The following is a 21,281-nucleotide window of genomic DNA, read 5'->3' on the forward strand; positions in this document are numbered from 1 at the left end:
CAGCCGAAAGCCGAACTACTTGAAAGGCGTAGTAGACGGAGGACACGTAGAGAGCGCACAGCTGCAACTATGAGCGTCGCAAAAGTAGCTCCCTCCAAAGGCCCGTCAGACGAAAAAGCGCCGGGCATACTCTCTTATCCTACAAAGCTACTTCAGACGTGAGTCACGCCCTCCACTTCCATCCTGTAGTCTTTGCTCACCCTCAACAGCCTCGACGCTCACCAGGCTCCGGTCAACGTCGTAAAGTACAATAATGGAGCCAAGTATCTCTTGTCTGGGTCAGCAGACCGAACAATTCGACTGTGGAACCCTGCACTAGGCAAGGAAATCAAGTGTTACCGAGGACACGCCCAGGAAGTCCTCGCATTGGATATGTGAGTTTGAACTTCTCACCTATGTCTAATCTACTAATTTCGGACATTCCCAGTGCCCAGGATAACGCCAAGTTTGCATCCTCTGGAGGAGACAAGGCGGTTTTTCTGTGGGACGTCGCTTCAGGAGCCGTAACTCGTCGGCTGCAAGGTCACTTTGGGAAAATCAACGCTGTGCGTTTCAGTCAAGAAGCCCAAGTACTGGCAAGTGGTTAGTTCCTATTGCCTACTTAATGATGTGAGCCGCTGTGATTTGCTAATATATCATGCAGCGGGATTTGACGCCAAAGTAATGCTCTGGGATATGCGTGCATCTTCACGCGACCCAATCCAAACACTGAAGGAAGCCACATCCACCATTACGTCTCTTATACTGCCCACGTCCCCCCAGATAATAACTGGCTCATCTGATGGGTATATTCGTACTTACGATCTGCGGTTTGGTTTACTCACGGATGACCTCGTCGGATGGCCAATCACTTCCTTGAAGCTATCTCCTACAGCTCCGGAGGAAAGTGTTCTGGTCGGAACAAATGATGGAAAGGTCAGGATTTTTGATAGAAAAGATGGAGGTTGTCTGCAGACGTTCCAAGGACACAAGGTGGGAGAACAAACTGCAAGATGGGGAATGGACTGGGGATATGGCGATGGACTCGCTCTGGCAGGTGACGAAGAAGGCAAGTTATGGGCATGGAACGTCCTCGATGTAGGTGTTTTTATGTTCAATTCCCCTTCTCTTACTGACTTTAAATAGGCAAAGCCAATTGACAAGGACCCAAATCCAATACACAAACGGACAATCACTTCAATAATCACTCATCCCAAAGGTAAAGAAATGATCACCGCGTCCAACGATGGGACCATCAAAGTATGGTCTCGTTGAGAGCCCTAGTAAACGCCAATAGATAGTTGTATTAGATGTAACAAATCTTCAAACGCAGCACAACTCCAGGCGGTAGCGCTCGGACCCTTATAATCATGAATATCGTCTCTAGCATGCATATATATGAAACAAGAATCTACAACAGCTGACTAATTGCTCTCGCCGTATCAACGGGTCCACCTCGGTTGACAAGCCACAGACCACCCAATGCAGAGCTATGCAACCTTATCCTCTCTCATCATCTCTCACTCGTTCCGTGAAATCCAGAGATCAACTCTGACGCATTATTTTTCCGATTCTTTTATGACTCCAAAATACCCATCTGCCTCCACTTCTCGCTCAACTCCGCAACACCTTGTCCCATACCCTGGGTGGTCATAAGGTCCTTCATTACCAAAAGATCAAATTCTTTTCCGAATGCGAGGAAGTGGGCGAAGAGAGAATTGAAGTGCGCTTCGATGGAGAGGTGGAGGACTTGCTCGAAATGGGCATGGTAAAGATGGGCAAAAATACGGAAAAGGTGCTTATAGATGTGCTTAGCCGTGTAGGCAAATGAGTGGTCAAACGGTTTCCCTGAATGCGTGTTAAGTGTAGAGTCTCTAACGGGGGACTTCCTAACTTACCAGACTTTGTAGGGAAGACATTTTCATCCTCCAAAAGCTTTTGTAACCAACTCATTACGAAATCAATGTACGTTGGCGCCGCCAGAGAGACTAGTCTCTGGTTGTGATCTGGCCAAAGGAAGTTTAGACTGAATTTTCGCAAGTCATCAGCTGCCATTATACCGTATGAATCACAGAAACCCACGTCTTTCCACCAGACATCGTAGGGCAGTTCTGCATAGTGCAAAACTCTGTCAAAACGCCGTAGAATTGATTGAGGTTATGATAGAAATCAAACACTAGCAAAATATGTCAGCATTCATTCGGTATATTTACGCTCTTTGACTCACAGTTGATGGCCACCCACTCGTTGATGTCGACATACTTGGGCGGCGCAACGATAGTCTTAAAACTACCTTTAACGAGCGCGGCCTTCACAAACGGCTGACATAGATAGAGGGGCTTGGGCCCGGGAGATGGAGGCCGATACGATTGGTTGGCGTTCTCGACGCCCGGAGAAGGGAGAGGATCAAAGAAGCCCTGCTGAGTGGGAGTGTTGGTGGGGGATCGCTTAGGGGCACGGAGACGACTATAGGTTGGTCAGTGGCTGTGGGAGGAGGGAGCGAGGGAGGGGAGATACCCGATCGAGTTGAGGAAGCCTGACATGGGTGTTTGCTGGCAGCGTGTATGGAGAGAGTGCAAGCTGGAGTGCGATGTGGGGCCAGAGTTAATGGAAATACAGTTACTACAACGAACGAAGCACAACGAGGCGCGTCCACGAACGGCCTTCGCGTTGCATTACGTAACACCAACACCTCAAACAGCAACCCGTGTACTAAGGCCATATGCAGTGTCGCTGCTGAACTATAGACTATAGCGCAGCTTAGCTCACAAGATTTCAGCCATGTCCAGGTCAATGATGGACCTCGAAGAAGAGCTTTTAAGACTATGGTCACTCGTAGGCGAGCTTTCAGGTACGCAGCTCTTCCTTCGCATACTCCTTCCCAGCTCACAGCGTCATAGAACAACTCTCCAACAACAGGGCATTAGTCGCCCAACTCAAGGCGAGAGCAGAGAATGTCAAAGGCCAGGCCGTTCACGTCGGTACAGGGTTTCCTTTACGAAGGTTCAATCTGGATATATCAAACGGTGCGTTGCGTTGATGAGTAGCATAGCCGGACAAATGGGCTGAATGCTCGATGGCGCAGAGGAATTCCACAGTGAACTTGAGGCGTTTGGGTCTCATCTCGTTTTGGAGAACCAGCAGCTACAGCATGAGAACAAACAGCTTAACGCCTTGCTGAAAGAATATGAACAGACGCTAGAGACTGTGATGAACAAGTTCCGTGGCGTAGCTGTACGTCGCCATATTGCGATGATGATCCAAACTGATCCACCAGCAGCACTCTTCGCAACAACATGATCTTTCCCTCCATTCATATTATACCTCTCTTCTGCAAACGCTTCAAACTGCGCATTCCTCGGCTCAATTACACGACTCCACCTCTCTTTCTCTCCTACTGAACCGCCTTTCAACCCTTCTTCGTTCAGCCCTGCGCTCAATGCAAGGCGAAGAACCCGACTCGGAGCTTGACATCGCTGCTATCCTTCCTGCCCTTGAGCAAGCCGAGAAGCCTTACTTAAACTCCAACCATCTTGTTTCCGAAAGTGGACCGTCAGGGACCAACAAAGTTGATGATGAAGACCTCCGGGGGCCTTCACCAACCTCCCAACCGACTGGCGTTCAGTCCCAAAAAACTATTCCCCGTGCACCTGCAAAGCCGACACGCTTCCCCGGATTCCTTCCTGGTTCCTCGGGGGGCTATGCTGGCACAGAAGGCAGGTCTGATTGGGCTTTAGAAAGGGAAATGGAGATTTTGCGACTTGAAGATGAAAATCGGGCTTTGCGAGAGATGTTGGGGATTGCCGAGGAAGGAAAGATGCCTCAAGACGAGGACGGGGATGACAAAAAGGCCAAGGTAGAAGACGAGGAAGACAGTCAGAGACGGAAAAGTTCACTGACAATGGAGGAGTTGGAAGCCGACGCTGCGTTGGAGGCGGAGAGATCGTCAATGATGGCCTCAGGCCTTTATGAGGCTACTCACGGTGTGGAGGAAGAGCTGGAAGAAACATCAAAGAGGCCATTGCTAGCTGGCAGTATGTTGGGATTCCAGACAGATGGTCCTCCACCTGAGCAGGCCATAGTCGACGAGCTGGATGGTGATGGGGAAGGGGTACCACCGATGCAATAGATGAACGATTAGGTCACAGTGGAAACCCCATCTGTATGTAGGCACATGTATCATAGTCATGCTTTAGGTTCTAGTCCAATATACACAACCATACATCTTTAATCTTTCTACAATTATGTACTGATGGCCACATGGGATTCCCCACCGCCACCACCACCTGAACCTTCTGCCAGATCGTCATTTGTACCTCCCAGCTCAAGCTTTTGAAGTAGTTCATCAAGTTCAGAAGCACGGTAAATTTTGGCTAAGGGTTGCTTTGTCTCGGGGTGAAGGGTCATTGTCGCGAATTCCACTGCGATTTGTCAAACACATTTCATGATCGCATGCCACGTTAGGGAACTCACACTTTTCGCTACTAAGCTTGGTAGAGTCCATCGTCTTGCTCATCACTTTCAAACAAAGACCCTTGGCATCCTCTAAAGATAAATCCTCCTTGTAATCTTGCTTGAGCAAACTCGTGGCCGAAGAGTGATTGGCGCCGATGGAAGTCGCTTTCCATCCAGAATAGTTGCCCGAAGGATCTGATTGATAGAGCTGGAAGCCGTATAGAGGATCCCATCCAACAAAGAGAAGAGCGACACCGAATGGTCGAAGACCTGAAAAAAGTCGGTCAGCTGTATCCAAATGCAAAAAAACAAAGCTCCGCGCACCTCCAAATTGAGTATAACCTTGCTTCATATCACACAATCTCTGAACCAGCATTTCTACTGGGATGTCTTCGTCATAAGAGAACAAGTGCCTTTGTGCGCTATTCCGGGCAAAGTTGACAAGCGAATTGGCGTCAGAAGTGATACCGGCGAGACCAGCAAGAATGTTGCTTTGATATGGTCAGCATACGGGTTGAAAGAGAAGACTAGCATCCGCGCACTTGTTGAGCAAAAAGATCTTTTCACCTCCACCGCCCATCCATGCTTCCGTACCTTCTCCACCCACGCCAGCACCAGGGGTAAGGGACAGGTCGAGAAGCTTGCCAGTTACTTTCTACAATTGAGATTTCAGTGTGATTCCCCATATCTAATTTAGATTCTCACCTTCTCAGCCGCCATAGCGATACCCTCCTTGGAAAGCACAGCAAGGACAGTACCAGCATGAGAGATGGCTTCCATTGCATATTCAACTATAGTTACGTCAGTGATTTTTCTCTTTCCAGCTGTTGCCTTATGTATGATGCATACCCTGATAGAGTCTCCCTGTAATCTACTTGTTAGCGGGATTTGGGGGGTCTTTATATGCAAGACATACCTTCAGGCGAGAAGATGGTCGTTCTGCCTAGGAAAGAGTTAGCATATAAACTAGGCTGGCTGTGGACCTAGAGCTCACTGTCGTAACGTCGAGCCTGGGGCTTGTGTCAGCTCTGTATGTTTATATTCTGTTGTCTACTCACCATGATGTCCGAATGTAGTCGTTAGGAAGGTTAGGAAGAAATGTACAGCTGTAACAGCTGCTCTGACGAGGTGTAGCAGTACAGCGGCAGTCGATGGACGCGAGTGCGTGTGGGCCAACACTGACGTGGCAATATTACGTAACAAGGAATATTATGCTCTTCTTTGCCCACCAGCAGCAGCAGCAGCTGCAGATCATTTAGCCAGTCGCACTCGACACCTCACGTTTCTCCACGTCTCTGCCCTTCTCTCCACTCGCCATTTGCCCCTGGATTTGTCATTATGGGTTAGAAAGACAGGGGCGCAGGTTGTGGATTATACCCGAGGATGAAAGATCAAAAATCTCTCCTTTTCAATCAGGTATCTTGAGCCGGAGAAGAACGTGCCCAGCAGAGTCGACACGAACGATATAAGACAGAACAAAAGAGTACTATTCATGTTACTGTGCAGGTCTTTATATGTACTCGTTTATTATGGGATAACGCAAGACTGTCCATCTCTGCTTTTCGTTACTGAGATGCTGCACAGATACAAAACTATCTACTAATCAAGGATGTCGTCGCTCGCCTCGTTTCATCTAATTGTAACTCTCTCAAAAACCATGCAATTTGTCCTCAGACATGACACAATTTTTTTGCTCCTCCAAACAGTACAATGTCCTTACACCTTCTCGTCTCCTTGCTTGACTCCCTTTGCTAACGCATCGTCCCTGACACCATCACAATCCCATATCATCGGTGATGACCATATTCTCCAGCAGGGAGATACCCTTGCCCATGCTGGACTGCTACCGGTCTGCCCAAGGGCTGTCCTGGAGCTGGTGCTGGCCCTGCGCCACCATAGTATCCCTGCGGCTGTCCTTGACTCTGTGGTGGATACGCTCGGCGGGGATCGAATCCTGGCGCTCCTTGTTGGGCAGGAGGTCTAGCACCAGCCCATTGAGGGGGAGACGCACCAGGAGGCAACCGTTGAGGAGGTTCCCAACTTTGTGCTTGTCCTGGAGGTGGAAGAGGACGCTGCCCATACTGAGGGTGCGGAGGACGTGCTTGTGGATGGGGATGGGGGTGGTGCTGAGGGTGTTGGAAGATTTGGCCCGGTTGAGGAGGCATACTCTGAGGAGGACGAGGATGGTTGAAGACCTGGCCTGGCTGAGGACCCGGTGATCCAGGACGCGCAAACGGAGGTACAGCTGCTCCAGCAGGATATTGGAAAAGCTGACCCGGTTGAGGACCGGAGCGTTGAGGGTAAAGGGGACGAGGCGCACCTTCAACGGGCATACGACCTTCAGTAACAACTCGACGAGGTGAAGCTCCTCCAGGAGGTGACATGGACCCAGGGTGAGGCAGATTAGGGTTGGAAATGGTACGCTGTCTCATATCCCTTTGATCTTCTCCCACGACCTGACTATTAGGTGCAGGGGGAGGGCCAAAAGAAGACTGAGGAACTCCTCGTGCCGCACTCGGAATATCTCGGTGATATCCAGCTTCTGGCGACCTTGGACCATTCACACCGGGGCTAGGGGGTGACAATGCTCTTGCAGGGCCGCTGGATGCCATCGGCCTAGGCGTCTGCTGCGGAGATGGTGGGTGAGCCTGCGGATAATTTCCCGCAGGAGCTTGCGAAGATGGAGGTTGGGCATGCTGAGGAGGTGGCCCACGCATTATCCCCCCCATTTGCTGGTTCATCATTTGGTTTCGTACTTCGTGATCTACCTGTGCCGTTTGCGCCCCATAAGAAGGTGCCCTCATAGGCGCTTCACTGTTTCTCCCATCCCGTGCTCTCTCAGGCTTCGATAGGCTTGACTTCTTGCTTGGCGCTGCCGCCGGTTGAGCAGGAGTAGGACGGTGCTCGACAGCTGCTTCCGCACGCGGGGGAGCAGAATTCAACGATGGCCTCTGAATCACTGTTCCAGGCTTAGCAGCAGAGCCGGTGTCGGCTGGCTTAGGCGGGGTACCTTTGATCACAGGTTTCGCTTCTTCCTTCTTCTCATCACCTATTGCCTTTTTCTCCTCGGTCACATTCCGCCCCAGAATGCCAAGGTACCAGAACATAAGGTTCGATATTAGTACCTGCTCATATAACGGCCTTCGCGCGTTGGCCAGTTTGATATGACTCAACCTGTAGACGGCACGCTCGACATGAATGGGATAACGGGCATAGTTCTGAAAATTGGGAGAGGTGGGTGAGGGAGAAGGAGGAGCTCCAATTGATTTGGCCGATTTGGAGGTACCAAGCAATGCGGCTGCAGCTGCAGGCCCGGCGGACGAGAAATTCGATACCGAACTTGACTCCTCATTCTTCTTTTTCCCACCGAATAGCGACCCCAAAAACCTGTCCTTATCCTTTTTACCCTTCTTCTCTTTGTCATCCTTCTTTTTTGAGAAAAACTTGCCCTTCTTTTCTTTTGTGGTCGTTGTACCAGAGGTACTCACGCTGGAGGTAGAAACATTGGTTTCGGTCTTTGCCAGCTGTGGCATCTCTATATTTACAGGAGGCGCGGGCTGGGCGTTAGCAGGAAGGGGCTTGGGCGGAAGACTCATATGTTGTGCGGGAGGAGCCATTCCTGGCGGAAGGTCTTGCTCGACAGGAAGCTGAGCATAACGAGCCTGAGGAGCAGCGTGATCTTGCTCGCCAAACGTGGTGTTGATCGACAATCCACCTACACCGGCGGCGAAAGCCTTCTCTTCTGCAGAACGAGGCTTACTAGCAAGAGGGTCGGAAAGAGATTCCTGTGTGGGCGTACGATCATATTCTGTCGTGAACCAATCCGTAGTCTCCCCGGACTCTGGCACAGGAGGCAAAGACAGCTTTCGACTGGGGGGCGATGGCTCCGGACTAGGAGACGTTGAGTGATCGTGCGAGGATGACGATATTGAAGACGATGGTTCGCGCACATAAGCATCAAAGATATGTGCCTCGTCTGTAGATGTATCAGAGTCTCTTCGGATTTCAATGTGAGAGCTCGTGCCCTCATGGCTTTCCTGCGCGTCATGAAACTTATCCTCACTCTCCAGACTTGCGTCGTCGCTACCTTGTCGATGTGGTGACTCTGGAGCTGAAGCATAATCATCGTCTTCCAACCCAGGGATTTCACGTTGAGGAGCAGCAGTCATGCGTCCTTTACGAGTAGCAGCAAAGCGATGACCACCGCCGTCTCCTGAAAGACCAGCTTTGCGGATTTTGGTGCGGGCCGAGCGACGAAGGATGGAGCCAGGCCGAGGGGCGACAAGAGGCGCATCAGCATTGTCTCCTTGGGGCACGTCATCCTGTAAGACTGTAGATTGTCAGCACACGGCCAATTTTCAATGATGACCCGACTTACATCCAGGAGCAACGTTCATACTCAGACTTCTTCTCAACAAGTTACGCATATTCTCCGGATCAACGTCCTCCCCAGCTTCATCAACCAACTGCTCCAACCTTTGTAGATCTTCCAATGTCAAGCCTTTTTCTCCTGATCTCCCACCATATATATTCACCGGTTTAGGGGTCGGTAATGGCGGCCTCTCTTCTTCCACATTATCTCCGGCTGAAGGCTGATACTGTCTACTCAACATCGATCTTTTTCTTCCTAATCCTTCAGACCCTCTTGTCGACGGGTTGCGCGTCATCCACGAACGAGAACGACTCATTCCCGGCGCGTCTCCTGCGTCGCTGGCATCAGCATGCGTAGGATCCGTGCTTGTATGAGATTTTAAGAAAGCGCGAAATTCTCCCGGAGCAAGTTCCGGATGAAGATGAGCAGGGACCCAGAAAAGACCATCTCCGTCTAGACCATCTGGGGTAGAGAGCGTGATATCGTCATTCGAAGTGTATTGTGGACTAGTCTCAAACGATGCGCGGGAGTTGGGAGAAGGTGGAGGAAGGTCGGGATCTAGAGGAAGAGCGCCAGGGCCGGCAGAAGTTATGGATCGTCGACGTAGGTTTCTGCAAGTTGTTAATCGTCGCACTGAGGATAGTAGAGATAGACATACCTGAGCGTTTGGATTTCCCTCTCTATCTCTTGATCAGATACTTGGTTCGACATATTGCATCAGGCGGTGTCGCACGAGCCGGGCTTGTTAAGGGTCGTCCGGCGTTGCGCCGAGAAGGGATTGCAGATGCTGCAGTACAGTAGCTGTAAATGATGTGCTCTTTTTGTAGCAAGTCGATATATATGCTGTGTCTGGCGTGTATGTGGCTGTGAAAGTTGCAAGTGGTGAGGGAGACTGAAAGCGGCCGGAAAGTGGGTGGGAGCGTTCGTTGGGAGGACGGCTATGGTTACAGGAAAGACAGAATCTATGGACGACGGCGAGGACGGGGCGGGATTAGGTAATCTGGAAGGAGGGAGAGGCAGCAGCAGGCGGGAACATACAAAAAGGCATACAGTGGTAATAAAAAGCACCCTTCTCTATGATACACCAGTTGCAACACCGGTCGGCACCTCTTCTTCTCAGCACCCGGTGACGTGGACTTTCCATTCTTCCAAACAACCCGGCCCATTCAGTCGGCACCCGCCGGCATCAAACCTACTCCCCTCCTTCCCCATCAACCATGTCCATCCTATCTTGCATCCTGCCCTTCTACAAATGCAGCAGCACGGCTGGCAGTATATCCGTTTCAACAATGATACGTGCATGCATGTTGAGTCTGTACAACGCTGATAAAAAAGTACCCTCTTTATTTGTACCAGAGCTTTTTGATGATGCTTTGTCGAAGAATAAACTCGTTGTCTCTCGTCGTTCGCATACGCATACCGCGGACCCGCGGCTACTTCTTGCGCCTTCCACCCTGACCGCAGCCGAGCAATCCGACTTTTGCTCTGTTTATTTATACTTTCTTTCCATTCGTTTGTCATCAGCTTTTCTGTTCTTTTGATTGCATCTTTTTTTAGACGGCCTTTCGAATAAAATCCATTTGTCGATCATGCAACACATTTGTGAAGCGAGGGTATGTAGTATGAAAATTTACCGTACCTGTGTCTATTGTTGGGGAACCGTACACCATTGATCAACATCCGTCTCCTACCTCCTCTGCGCAATTATACACGCACTGCTCTCTCAGATTTGGCTTTTGGTTTGTTCGCTCAGCTTCCAGGAACGCAGTGCTCAGAGTCCACCCCTGAATTACCCCACCACTCCCACCCATTCCAACTCCAAAACACACCTCCGAAGAGCACATAAATCGCCAGCGCCGTTATTGATGTCCCAGCGTCCAGAGCTGATGAAGCTACATATACGTACTGCCTGTGCAACTTGGGATGGCGCTTCGCAAACCACGAGTTGACCAGAACCGCGGTCAAGAGAGAAGTGAGGATGATGTTGCTCGGACTGAGCGTGAATGAGTTCACCGTTGCTCAACAATCTGTCCCACTCACTATTGAGGGACCACAGTCGCACCACTACAAATGATAGGAAATACCACCTTATTCAACTTGTACCCCGGCCATTTCTTATGTGCCAACCAAAAACCAACGGGCACAAGTGCCCCCACTAAAAAACCGAGATAAAGGACTTCGTAGCCACCGCTGAAGAAACGAGCAGGAGCAACGGCTCCCCAGATAATACTCGCAGAGTAAAATATACTGGGGGCGCGTCCAGTCCATTGCCCGGTAGGATCAGTCAGGGAGCCGTTGAGATATGGTCTTTTTGCTGCCATGACGGATACAAGGGTGGCATCTGCAGAACATCAGCATTACTTTGCACCGGATGGCTGAAAGGTGGCTAAAACGCACAGTTCGTGAGAGCACCCAGAACAGTTCCAATGATTTGGCACGTGAACATTTCTCGAGGGGGAATGGACGTATACCAGCCCAGTTTCAGGTCAGCAGTGAGAGCAAGGGCTTGTGACATGGCCATATCTATATGACTGTCAATGTTTCAACCACCAATATGCTAAAAGTGATAGCTTACATCCATAACATTTGAATGTGACACTGTATGGATCAGCAGTGAAAAGAGCATTCAAGGAAAATAAACATCATCACTCACTTGCCTATTGGCTTACCGGGCATGAGGATGCCGGCCACGCTGAAATTGTTAGAACAGTGGTTGGACGGTTGATGATTGCGGAAATTTACAATTCAGTCAAGACATTCTGTAACACATGTACATCAGCAGGAGCTCTATGTCTGAAAAGGTGACGCACAAGTCCAATTTGTGTATTGCTGACAGCCGCTATGATACCGACACTGTCTCAAACATATTAGAAGCTGTATTCTGGACCAATCATTCAGAAGTGCCTACGGAACCAGAAATATCTGTGGTATCTCGATGAGCGCCTCATTGTTTTGACATTAGCTCCCGAGCACTTACAGTGGCGATGGCCATTGCCAACACCAGAGCCCAGATTGGCATCTGCAATGAAGTGGTTTTGACCAGAATGACTTTGTTCTCAATCAATATTATCGTGATACGGAAAGATGGCAAGACACTTGCCTGCAGCACCAAAATTAACAGCCAAAAGACCCACATACCATACCGAAGGCACTGGTAGGTATGATCGCATAAGTTTACTATAGTTGGTGGTGTCAGAATAGTAGAGGAGGCATAGTTTTCAAAACCCTACTTGTGAACATCATTGAGCTGTAATCTGCTTGAAAGAGCTTTTCAAATTGTTAGTTTGACTGTTCGCTGCAACATCACGATTTCACTTGCCTTGCTTGATCTCGTCTCTATGCCAGAGCCAGACATGCACCAAAACACTTGACAGGGCAGCAAAAGATAACCCGTAAGTCAGAGCACTAATTCTACTTTAATTCCACTTGTTTCGATTTTGAAGATGCCAAACTCACAAATAAGGGGTGAGGAGTAAAGGTTTCTTCTCCTCCCATGCAGCTTCGTCCAGCGACAAATCAGGTTTGAGGATGGAAGCTACATCAAATTTCTGGAATGTTGCGTTAAAAAGTCCAGCTGACACTGGAGAAGGAAAACTTCTAGCATCCCAAAAGTTGAGCATCAAGAGCAAAGGCAATATCTACCAAATGTTAAACGCAATAGTCCTTTCAAGTTAGAAATGACGACTTACAATCCACAGCATTCCTACCAAACCTCCAAAATAATTCCCGAGGGCCCAGTAGGGGGTATATAATGGCCCAGACGAGCCGATACTACTCCAGTCAAAGCTAAAATCCATTATTCCCAGCCCTTGATAAGCACTACCCAGCGTCCGCATCCACCATGAACGGTTGTTGACAAGGCACAGCAGTGACACGCTGGTCAATGTCGGGAAGAATAAGAACGGGAGAAATTGATAGAGAAATATGGCAAGAAAGATGACTAAGAAGACGCGAAGTCTCGTAAAGGTAAGTTGTTGCTGGGTGAGTGATAGAGTGGATGATGTTGTCGAATACAGGGTGGTGAAGAGCTGAACAGTGACGAGGGTTGAGGGCCAGTACATGGCAGGCGGACTGACTAGTAGGTTTTGTAACATTCCTAGAGGGAAAGTCAGTTATAGATATCATGTCAGATTTCTCCTTACCGGCGAGGCCGAACCCTATGCACTGAGTTGTCAGAAGGAGTAGAATGGAGGGTAACGGCGACAGCGGGGTGTCAAAATATAGGTCCATGATAGCCAAGATATCGGCCGCGTAGGCTGAAGACGCCCCTGAGGAGGAGAGAACGCTGAGATGCGCTCTAGTAAGCTACAAAGTTAAGCCTCAAGGAAGTATAAACTACCACATACCTGATCAGAATGGCCTCTTTGATGCTAAATCTCCCTGGGTTTATCTCCCATCCAAATATCTTATTTCCTCTCGGCACAAGCCTCTCATTTGCCAGTAAATGGCCCAAGGGATATGTAGCTAAAACCACAAAATATGAAGAGAAGGAAGGAGCGTTGGACTTGAAGTAAAATATTTGGGAAGCACAAGCTCCCAATATACAAAATGACGAGCCGAGGAAGATTACGCGCAAGGTGAGAGTCGGAAGGGTCGGGTCATCATGTGACGGAACAGTCTACAGACTTAATAAGCTCAGTGATGCATTGAGGAGTTGCACAGAAGTTACCCTAGCAATCAGTTCCTCGACCTTGCTACCTCTCCCAATCACTTCCTCATCTTGCGTTCGCCGCATGTACAGAGCAGAATCATCTACCAGTTCGTCCTCGACATCTTGTTTGAGCTGTCCTTCAGTATCCAGCAACTTGGCGCTCTCTTCCTCCGCTACAAGGTCTTCAAAATATTGTTCTGCAGGTGAAATAGCAGCCTGAGATAGCGGTGGTAGCTCGTAAGCCTCGGCCTCTAAGGGGTTGATTGGCATGACACGTCCGCTGTGATTGAAACTAATGGGGTATAGTTGCCGGAAAAACCTAGTATTCGTTCTTTGAAGGTGCCCCCTAGGGAAGGGTTAATTGAGAAGCCTTGGATAATTCCTTGCGATCGTCGAACGAAAACAAGGATCCAGGCGAGGGTCTATGGTAATTGTTGATGAGTTCAACACTTCGTACCGTACCAGTGTTGTGCAACTTATTGGAGCGATAGGCGTCAGGCACCAGAGATAGTCGCGTTGAGTCACGTGACTTGAATAATTGTTTTTCATGCAGCGACAACGAACACTGGCCATTTGGTGGATGCTGCACGACCCAAAAATAACGGCTTTCGTCAATCTTGATCACATCTCGACATTTTGTTTGTACTAATATTCTCTGTATCATCGGTAACTACATAACTCTTTAGAGATCAAAATGGCACGGTCAAAAAAGGGAGGGCGATCTTCAACCGGCTCAAAACAAGCACCCCCTCCTCAGTCATCTGGCCAGCCCCACGATGCAGCCAGCCTAATTGGTACGTGTCTTGAGTTTCGTATCGGTACATGACGCTATGCTGATATATGTATAAAGAAAAAGCTCATACGCTTCTTGCGCAGTCGAACTTCGAGCTTGCCATCAAGTTTCTCGAGCGAGCTCTGGAAGTAGAACCTACTCACGCAGAAGCTAAAGAGCTCCTCGGTATCGCTGAACTCGAAGGAGGCGATGCGGAACGTGGACGAGAGTGCCTTATTCAATTGCTCCCCCCTCATGCTCCTGAAGCTCCTGCTCATCCTTCTCCTTATCTCTATCTGGCCCAATCGGCCGAAAATCCTCAAGAAGCTTTAGGTTACTACACCACTGCTGCTGCCATGCTGGAAAAAATAATCAGTGCCGAGGAAGCGGATGCCAGGGAAAAAGAAAAACAAGTGTCGGGGGGCGAGGAAGTTGAGGATGCTGTTGCGGAAGAGAGAAAGATGGCGGTGAACGCGTTGCTTGCAATGATCGAGATATGGATGTCGGATTTATGGTACGTCAAATGATCTTTTTCCAGGAGTTAGAGTTTAAGAACTAAATCTGGCTGCAGTATGGAGGAATCTGCCGAAGGGAATTGCGACGCCTTGATTTCTCGTGCACTGTCTATTCTTCCTAACGACCCCGAGGCCAGACTTTCTTTGGCGAGTATAAGAATGTCACAGTCCAGGTTTGACGAAGCAAAGGCAATTGCCATGCGCCTGTACAATGATTTCGAGGGTAGAGAGGCTTTCGACCCTATATTGCCCCCCCTACCCGTGCGACTTGCCCTCGCCCGTCTTCTTCTCGAGCATCACGAGCATCTTCCTGCCCTTGATATCGTCTCCACCATTCGCGAAGAGGATACTCTCAACGTCGAGGGAGCTTACCTCGAAGGATGGGCTCTTTACCTAAGAGCAGAGGCTCTCATTGAAAATCCGGCTTTGATCCAATCAGACCCCGCACCTATATCCACTCCCGGTGAGGACCTCGAAGAGCCAGAAGAGCCAATGTCAGCAGAAGAATGTTTGAGTGAAGCTATGCGCTCTTTGATAGAGTGCGCCAAGCTTTATGCAGATGAGGACTATTTGGATGAGGGAATCGGCGCGCATGTGGCTGAACTTTTGGAAGAGCTCGAAAAGAGGGGCGTGACGCCGGCCATGAATGATGTGGAGGATGACGAAGACGTGGAGATGCAAGGATAGAATAGTTAGATCATATGTACATGTAGCAAGTCTTTTCTATCTCCGTTTCCGCCAAGGATTCACACTTAAGCATACAATCACATCTCGAAAGAGCTATTTTATACAAATCCTACGCCTCAAGCTTCTTCAAGTTGGGATGCAAATGAGGCTTCGACTGGAGAACCCTGCTGACAATTTTCTTAACGACTTCCTCCTTGTTCTTCGCGACGGCGTCGTCAAGTTCAGAAAGTTGGGTCTTCGTGGTAGAATCGATAGATGTTTGGGAAGTTGATGTTCGAGAGATGTGCTGGGCAAAATCGCGCGTCAGTTAATGCTTTGATAAAGGAGGCTGAACGGGCATTAGTTGCCACACAGCCATTCACGCTAGCCACAGGGCACTGTTTATGGCCCCCCGCTGTCTCCCTCGCCTGCAAATCATCGCCTACAGCAAGTATTAACCAACCTCAGATTCGAATCTCTTGAACTCCTCTTCCTTCTTGGCCTTGTAGGCTTCAATCTCCTTGGCAGCCTCGGACCTAGCATCCTTGAGCTTTTGAACTCGATCTGTATCACAACGAGTGGTTGATCAGCATATTGCGCGCGAGGATGCTCGAGGTTATTTGGATTCGGCTTAAACACCTGAAGGACATACATTGTCTGGCCTTCTGGACGACCTTGGCAGCCTCCTTCTCTGCCTCGAGCAATGTCTGAATCCCTTGGGAATTGGCAGCCTACGAGGTTGAGATTGATGATAAGCTACAATCACCACGCCTTGTAGTAAGAGCCTCCTTACCATATTGAATTAAAGATGTATTGAATGGGTCTCGAGTGGAAAAAGATGAATAGACGGGATCGGATCAATAGCTGATAGCGAGCTGAGCGAACATGTACAACAGCCGGCCACTTCGAACGAGCGTCACGGCGGCCATTAACGACCATCACCAGGTCGGTCGCGCCTAACAAAACCCCCACAAGGTAGGCACCTGTTTTTAGTCGCATGCCTATCATGTCGACAACTACTTCCAATAATCAAAGCATCGACGTCTGTAATAGTTACTGGGCAATACGAAATTAGCTTGTATTCAGTGTTTCACCACATTCCTTCTTCCGCCATCCCTTTACAGAGCAAGGAACTGTCGCCCGCATTCCAACCATGTCTCTCTACGCAGATGACGACCCGACCAAAGCCCTCCAGCTCACTGACGAGCAGCCCACTCTCCAACCGCCTACGGACCCGCAGCAAGCTCTTAATGCGGCTCTTGCCCTTGATTCAGAGTCACCGGAACAGCAAGAAGGCCTTCAAAATGCGGCTCTAAGGTTCGAAGAACATCCAGAAAGGCTGCCAGAAGTGATACCGCGCTTGCTGGGGCTTATCACAGAGGGTGGAGATTCGTTGTTGCGGTTTTGGACACTGGACATGATTGCTTTAACGGTCGGAAGAAGTGGCTTAATGCTGGACGTAAAGTTACATGGTGCGTATTAAGAGAAACGTTTTAACTGAATGCTGATGGTTGCCTAACATGACAGTCGCTCAATACTGTTTGACGGCATTGAACAAACTGCTTCATTCCGACTCGGTACCGACAATTAAGGCTGTCATTCCCATTTTATCCACCATATATCCGATACTTTTTCGGCTACTTGCTACTTCTAGACCAAGTCAACAAGTCTTGGATCTGTTTAATGTGGCGAAGTCCAAAATCATTTCATTTGCTTTGGACCCAAACGCACGACCATTTAATGTCGGTATCAAGGCTGTAGCGTGGAAATTCGTGCAAAGAGTGCTATTGGCTGCTACAAGAGCTGCCGGATCAGATCCAAGGGTACGTCTTTCCCCTTTGACGAGTTTATCGCTGATAATTATACAGTTACCGCAAAGAGGAGCAGGAAGCAATGATGTCAATGTATCGCACATTGTGCCCAACGGCTGTCTGTCTGCTTCCGATATAGAAAAGGAGGGCACTCTTCTTCAGACCCAGCTTGTAACTCATCTGTACTCTTCGTCAGACCCAGCCATCCTCCATCCGCTTATTAATACCCTTCCGGCTATAGCGAAAATGCGGCCTACCCTTGCTCCCCTTGTTGTACATTCTCTGGCGAGCTGGACACCCTCTGCTCTTGCCGCTGCTGGTAGATCAGCTATGGAAATCCGAGCAGTAGATAAAACCGTGAGGATTGCAATCAGTCATCTGCTTCGTCACCCCCCCTTGTCGGCGCATGTTGCCCAACTCAACGACGCCCTTGTTCGTCAGAAAGCTAGGATGGAGGCCGCTTTCCTAGCCGAGGCTTCGGCGCGTAAAGAGCGCCGTCAAAATCTTAAGCATACAATTGACCCGGGGGCTGCATCCGAGGCCGAATCAAGCGAGCAAGCAGCCAAACGGGCCAAGTTGGACGGGCTGGGTGTGGGAAGTGGAATAGGCAAAGGACCCGAGATTGATGTGAGCGGGATGAGGCTCGAAGAAGTGGTAGAGGTTGTTCTCAGCAGCCTAAGGGGTGTGAGTTCGGAACTCCTTACAGGAACCATAGAGGTAAGTTCATCCCTTAATGTTATCCCATACAGAGCCTGATTCGAGACAGAACGCAAAGCGAGCTCTGCAAGAAAACTCAGCCGATGCCCAGCCGCTGTTGGCAGCTGCACTGGGTATCAGCAATGTCGTCAAGGAAGAAGAGGAAGAAGAGATCTTGAACCCGCTGGACATGGAGGATGACGACGACGACTTATTGGTCAGTTTCTTTTTTTCTCCTAGCTCCAGTCTCATCCATCATGTCCTGACATTTGAGGCAGATGGACGGCCCAGAACCGCTTATGGAAGAAGAAGAACCAACATCCTTCACGGATTTCGTTCTTCCTGCCCCTGAACCTCTTGAGTCGTCTGACAAGGAGTTCATTTTTTCAGACACAATCGAACGAATATGGCAGACAGGTGCCGACCTCGCGAGTCTCCCGGACCCTAAAGATTCTGATGCAACGAAGTTGGCCGTAAAGCCGAAAGAAATGTGGATGCTATTACTAGCACGGTTAGCAACAAGGGGGGCAGATGTGAAGAGGAAGGTCATTTGCGATTTCGTCATTGCCGATTTTGCTAATCGGTAAGTCGAATGGTTTGCCCAAGGAAAATCAAGCTGACGGATTGTAGATCAAAATTTGCGTCGGTGTGGCTTAACGAAGAATGGTACAATGAAAAAATCGGTGTTTCTTCGCCTGGCCAATATCTGTCCAACCTCGAAGCTATCGTAACTGCTTACCTCCCAAAGGTTGACTCAAAAGACAAATCTCTTTCGACCTTCATCCTGACGCTTCCCGCGATCCCTCCTTCTCTCATCTCGACTCTTGAGACGATCTGTCAAGAACCTGAAAGGGCTCTTGTTGGATTTTTAGCTTTACGAGATATTGTAGAGGCCAGGCCACCCGTCAGACCTCAAGCTCTCCAAACATTATTAGAGCTTTGTACACACCCTGACAGGAAAATTCGCGTGATGGCGATCATCACCACCGTCCGGCGATGGGGCAATGATTCTCCAATGATGCCATTCCTTACCAAATATGCGCTCGGAGTTCTTTGGCGACTCATCAATGATGACATCAAGAGCGAAGACGTGGATATGGAGGAGGGCGAACAGGCTGACGAAAAGATCCAGTCAAAGTTCTTGGGAGAACCTAATGCGGACAACGTGCAACAACATGTGGAGTTAGCTTTCGCTCTTGCAAAGCGGAAGCAAGATTTGCTAGATGACATATTCAGGCTTTATCCTCGCCTCGAGCCTGCAGTGCAAGACGTTGTGGAGGCACAGTTGATGCCATTGATCCAAAGTCTGGGTGCTACTGAAAAGCTACTGGAGATTCTGCGAAAGTTCCCTAATGGAGCTGACAAATTGGTAATGCGCGTTGTGGGAGTGCTGAGTGCAGAAGGAAGCAAGACGCTGGTAACTTTGATGAAGACATTGCTAAGTGAAAGAGATTTGGATCCGAGATTCGTGATACCGATTGTGGGAGATCTGGACAAGGTCAGTGGATCAAGATATTACCGTTTAGATCATCAGCTGATGATTTTGTAGGCCGAAATCGAAAAACAACTCCCTCGTATTGTATCCCTCCTGGGAGACACAGATTCCAAAGATATGGTTAAGACTGCTTTTGCTTCAATGCTTCAAAAAATGACTCCATCTGATCTGATGGTCGCATTGCATCAAGAAGGCGCCCCGTTGAAGTTGACTATTGAAGGTAAACCATTACAGTCTCGTGATAAGCACGGCAGCTGACGAAGAATAGCTATCGGCATATGTTTCTCTATGACCACCGTTTTTCGATCTGATGTTCTTGCGAATGCCATGTCTCGCATTGCTGATCTTCCTACTATCCCCCTCATTTTTGTTCGTACTATTATCCAAGTTGTTACTACCTACAAGTCCCTTGCGCCCTTCGTTGCGAACCACATCCTCCCCAAACTCGTTACCAAAAAGATTTGGGAAATCCCCCAACTTTGGGACGGCTTCATCATGCTTGCCAAAAGAATCGCTCCGGCCAGTTTTGGGGCTTTATTGCAGCTGCCTAAAGAACAGCTTAAGCAAGTGGTTGAGAAGCAGCCGGGATTGAAATCGGGCCTCAAAGGATTTTTGTCGAACAAGCCTGGTAGCAAGGCTGCGATGGCTGAGGTGGGTCTTCATTAACGCATCATTGATATCAAGAAAGGCATTGACTCGTAATATCAGATCTTCGGTGATGATTGAACGACTTTATCGAAAGGCATTTGATGTTGAAGCCATCGGTCCGGAAAATGGTTTGAACCTGAAGTAGCAATTGAAACAATGGCAAGAAGTTTGCTGTGTCTTGAAGCAGTGTCTTACGAGTGTTAACGAACGATGACCAATCTACACTTCAGAGAAATGATGATAGAGCCAGGTGCTGTACGTGATAGGGATTATAATGTACAAACCTGGTTCAATTGCTTCAATTTGTCTCTCGCTGTGCTTCAAAATCAACATTGTCGCTGTTTTTGACAATTTTTAGTTTTCTGTTCCCTAATCCAATACCGATGAAAGAGCAAAAGCGAATTAGACCTGCTTTAATGTTTTAATCGGTAGGGCGAAAATGGAAACAAGATCACTAAGTCGATTGTACCATTGAGAGACGCCATCATCAACGGCGACACTACTGAGATCATGATCGCATTGAGAAGCATCACGCTTTATTTGCTTCAAGCGAAAGCCTCAAGGCGAAATGAAGATGTGAGTCTAGCGGAGTGGGTTATTGGCGATTATCCATGCAAGTTCGTAAGTGATCCATCTCTCATCATACTAAGCAAAATGATCATTGTGAAAGCTAGAGATGTTGTCATTTTAGTGACGACTCCAGCACCGAGTCAAAGGAAGGGCCTCCATCGCCATCACTACCGGAAGAATAATCCTTTGTTTTAGCCAGGAGGGGAGGGGCGTTGGTTCCTAGTAGTACTTAAAACAGTAGCAGCGTAAGAAAAAATGATGATCGGTGTATTAATTAACCAACAGACGGCATGGAATTTTCACCATGACCTCATGAAACTGACGTACATGATTGCCGAAGCGAAATTTGAAGCATGTTCGAAGGAGGGGTGATACTCTTTCCTCCACGGTGGTTTTCTGATGGTGATTCACCGACCATTCTACGTCCTAACTGCAATCTGGAAGCTAGTAATGGTATCCCATCAATGATGTATGTAATGAATGATGTAGAGACCTTTTGTGAGACGACGACACGACTTGCATTGCTGTTATACGATAAAGATTTTACTAATTGCTCCTCCTGGTGATTAATCCGCTTGGTAGAGACGAATGATACAACGGACTCCCAAGAAAGAAACTCACCGAATGTATAGTCACCAAATGTTTGTTCTC

General features: G+C 48.8%; 8 protein-coding genes and 1 pseudogene across 8 annotated transcripts; 4 read left to right on the top strand and 5 right to left on the bottom strand.

Moving 5' to 3' along the window:
* The first annotated feature begins 14 nt into the window (after positions 1-14).
* Positions 15-1,385, top strand: CNF01830 (nuclear mRNA splicing, via spliceosome-related protein, putative). The gene is made up of 5 exons (XM_571642.2): positions 15-158; positions 210-374; positions 428-582; positions 644-1,077; positions 1,126-1,385. Exons 1-5 carry the CDS (start codon positions 70-72, stop codon positions 1,252-1,254), a joined length of 972 nt encoding a protein of 323 aa, XP_571642.1. The 5' UTR covers positions 15-69; the 3' UTR covers positions 1,255-1,385.
* Positions 1,349-2,584, bottom strand: CNF01840 (maintenance of ploidy protein mob2, putative). The gene is made up of 5 exons (XM_571312.2): positions 2,497-2,584; positions 2,207-2,445; positions 2,062-2,155; positions 1,878-2,005; positions 1,349-1,827 (listed from the first exon to the last, which is right to left on the bottom strand). The coding sequence occupies exons 1-5, from the start codon at positions 2,520-2,522 to the stop codon at positions 1,556-1,558; spliced, it is 759 nt and encodes a 252-aa protein (XP_571312.1). The 5' UTR covers positions 2,523-2,584; the 3' UTR covers positions 1,349-1,555.
* A 138-nt stretch (positions 2,585-2,722) lies between these two features.
* On the top strand, positions 2,723-4,238 carry CNF01850 (expressed protein). Its single transcript, XM_571313.2, has 4 exons — positions 2,723-2,830; positions 2,880-3,005; positions 3,065-3,213; positions 3,260-4,238. The coding sequence occupies exons 1-4, from the start codon at positions 2,761-2,763 to the stop codon at positions 4,106-4,108; spliced, it is 1,194 nt and encodes a 397-aa protein (XP_571313.1). The 5' UTR covers positions 2,723-2,760; the 3' UTR covers positions 4,109-4,238.
* On the bottom strand, positions 4,206-5,555 carry CNF01860 (proteasome subunit alpha type 4, putative). The gene is made up of 9 exons (XM_571314.2): positions 5,493-5,555; positions 5,429-5,444; positions 5,351-5,377; positions 5,284-5,298; positions 5,140-5,225; positions 4,977-5,089; positions 4,759-4,925; positions 4,453-4,704; positions 4,206-4,400 (listed from the first exon to the last, which is right to left on the bottom strand). The coding sequence occupies exons 1-9, from the start codon at positions 5,493-5,495 to the stop codon at positions 4,222-4,224; spliced, it is 858 nt and encodes a 285-aa protein (XP_571314.1). The 5' UTR covers positions 5,496-5,555; the 3' UTR covers positions 4,206-4,221.
* A 362-nt stretch (positions 5,556-5,917) lies between these two features.
* CNF01870 (hypothetical protein) lies at positions 5,918-9,851 on the bottom strand. The gene is made up of 3 exons (XM_024657380.1): positions 9,465-9,851; positions 8,813-9,417; positions 5,918-8,764 (listed from the first exon to the last, which is right to left on the bottom strand). Exons 1-3 carry the CDS (start codon positions 9,515-9,517, stop codon positions 6,222-6,224), a joined length of 3,201 nt encoding a protein of 1,066 aa, XP_024513024.1. The 5' UTR covers positions 9,518-9,851; the 3' UTR covers positions 5,918-6,221.
* Positions 9,852-10,372: 521 nt separating this feature from the next.
* CNF01880 lies at positions 10,373-13,904 on the bottom strand (annotated as a pseudogene).
* Positions 13,905-14,053: 149 nt separating this feature from the next.
* Positions 14,054-15,469, top strand: CNF01890 (conserved hypothetical protein). Its single transcript, XM_571317.2, has 3 exons — positions 14,054-14,251; positions 14,308-14,743; positions 14,801-15,469. Exons 1-3 carry the CDS (start codon positions 14,152-14,154, stop codon positions 15,429-15,431), a joined length of 1,167 nt encoding a protein of 388 aa, XP_571317.1. The 5' UTR covers positions 14,054-14,151; the 3' UTR covers positions 15,432-15,469.
* CNF01900 (hypothetical protein) lies at positions 15,455-16,321 on the bottom strand. The gene is made up of 4 exons (XM_024657381.1): positions 16,204-16,321; positions 16,063-16,141; positions 15,874-15,974; positions 15,455-15,717 (listed from the first exon to the last, which is right to left on the bottom strand). The coding sequence occupies exons 1-4, from the start codon at positions 16,204-16,206 to the stop codon at positions 15,541-15,543; spliced, it is 360 nt and encodes a 119-aa protein (XP_024513025.1). The 5' UTR covers positions 16,207-16,321; the 3' UTR covers positions 15,455-15,540.
* Positions 16,322-16,475: 154 nt separating this feature from the next.
* CNF01910 (cleavage/polyadenylation specificity factor, putative) lies at positions 16,476-21,120 on the top strand. The gene is made up of 9 exons (XM_571518.2): positions 16,476-16,882; positions 16,938-17,233; positions 17,279-17,938; positions 17,988-18,134; positions 18,196-18,500; positions 18,548-19,415; positions 19,467-19,632; positions 19,681-20,063; positions 20,121-21,120. Exons 1-9 carry the CDS (start codon positions 16,564-16,566, stop codon positions 20,136-20,138), a joined length of 3,162 nt encoding a protein of 1,053 aa, XP_571518.1. The 5' UTR covers positions 16,476-16,563; the 3' UTR covers positions 20,139-21,120.
* Positions 21,121-21,281: the final 161 nt, after the last annotated feature.

The sequence above is a fragment of the Cryptococcus neoformans genome (assembly GCF_000091045.1).
Source record: "Cryptococcus neoformans var. neoformans JEC21 chromosome 6 sequence".
NCBI classification, from domain to species: Eukaryota; Fungi; Basidiomycota; class Tremellomycetes; order Tremellales; family Cryptococcaceae; genus Cryptococcus; species Cryptococcus deneoformans.

Excerpts from the sequence above, each read along its gene's own strand:
- CNF01830 (XM_571642.2), top strand. The coding sequence starts at position 70 with ATGAGCGTCGCAAAAGTAGCTCCCTCCAAAGGCCCGTCAGACGAAAAA. Across the intron at positions 375-427 it reads GAAGTCCTCGCATTGGATAT|TGCCCAGGATAACGCCAAGT; the intron begins GTGAGTTTGAAC and ends GGACATTCCCAG. Across the intron at positions 583-643 it reads AGCCCAAGTACTGGCAAGTG|CGGGATTTGACGCCAAAGTA; the intron begins GTTAGTTCCTAT and ends TATATCATGCAG.
- CNF01840 (XM_571312.2), bottom strand. The coding sequence starts at position 2,522 with ATGTCAGGCTTCCTCAACTCGATCGG. Across the intron at positions 2,446-2,496 it reads GGCTTCCTCAACTCGATCGG|TCGTCTCCGTGCCCCTAAGC; the intron begins GTATCTCCCCTC and ends ACCAACCTATAG. Across the intron at positions 2,006-2,061 it reads ACGATGTCTGGTGGAAAGAC|TCTAAACTTCCTTTGGCCAG; the intron begins GTGGGTTTCTGT and ends GCGAAAATTCAG.
- CNF01850 (XM_571313.2), top strand. The coding sequence starts at position 2,761 with ATGTCCAGGTCAATGATGGACCTCGAAGAAGAGCTTTTAAGACTATGG. Across the intron at positions 3,006-3,064 it reads CAATCTGGATATATCAAACG|AGGAATTCCACAGTGAACTT; the intron begins GTGCGTTGCGTT and ends TCGATGGCGCAG. Across the intron at positions 3,214-3,259 it reads ACAAGTTCCGTGGCGTAGCT|CACTCTTCGCAACAACATGA; the intron begins GTACGTCGCCAT and ends ATCCACCAGCAG.
- CNF01860 (XM_571314.2), bottom strand. Across the intron at positions 4,705-4,758 it reads AGGTTATACTCAATTTGGAG|GTCTTCGACCATTCGGTGTC; the intron begins GTGCGCGGAGCT and ends GACTTTTTTCAG. Across the intron at positions 4,401-4,452 it reads CAAGCTTAGTAGCGAAAAGT|TGGAATTCGCGACAATGACC; the intron begins GTGAGTTCCCTA and ends GACAAATCGCAG.
- CNF01870 (XM_024657380.1), bottom strand. The coding sequence starts at position 9,517 with ATGTCGAACCAAGTATCTGATCAAGAGATAGAGAGGGAAATCCAAACG. Across the intron at positions 9,418-9,464 it reads AGGGAAATCCAAACGCTCAG|AAACCTACGTCGACGATCCA; the intron begins GTATGTCTATCT and ends AACAACTTGCAG. Across the intron at positions 8,765-8,812 it reads TATGAACGTTGCTCCTGGAT|TCTTACAGGATGACGTGCCC; the intron begins GTAAGTCGGGTC and ends GACAATCTACAG.
- CNF01890 (XM_571317.2), top strand. The coding sequence starts at position 14,152 with ATGGCACGGTCAAAAAAGGGAGGGCGATCTTCAACCGGCTCAAAACAA. Across the intron at positions 14,252-14,307 it reads CGATGCAGCCAGCCTAATTG|AAAAAGCTCATACGCTTCTT; the intron begins GTACGTGTCTTG and ends ATATGTATAAAG. Across the intron at positions 14,744-14,800 it reads ATATGGATGTCGGATTTATG|TATGGAGGAATCTGCCGAAG; the intron begins GTACGTCAAATG and ends ATCTGGCTGCAG.
- CNF01900 (XM_024657381.1), bottom strand. Across the intron at positions 15,975-16,062 it reads CGTCCAGAAGGCCAGACAAT|ATCGAGTTCAAAAGCTCAAG; the intron begins GTATGTCCTTCA and ends GTTGTGATACAG. Across the intron at positions 15,718-15,873 it reads TCAAGAGATTCGAATCTGAG|CACATCTCTCGAACATCAAC; the intron begins GTTGGTTAATAC and ends GATTTTGCCCAG.
- CNF01910 (XM_571518.2), top strand. The coding sequence starts at position 16,564 with ATGTCTCTCTACGCAGATGACGACCCGACCAAAGCCCTCCAGCTCACT. Across the intron at positions 16,883-16,937 it reads GCTGGACGTAAAGTTACATG|TCGCTCAATACTGTTTGACG; the intron begins GTGCGTATTAAG and ends CTAACATGACAG. Across the intron at positions 18,135-18,195 it reads ATGACGACGACGACTTATTG|ATGGACGGCCCAGAACCGCT; the intron begins GTCAGTTTCTTT and ends CATTTGAGGCAG.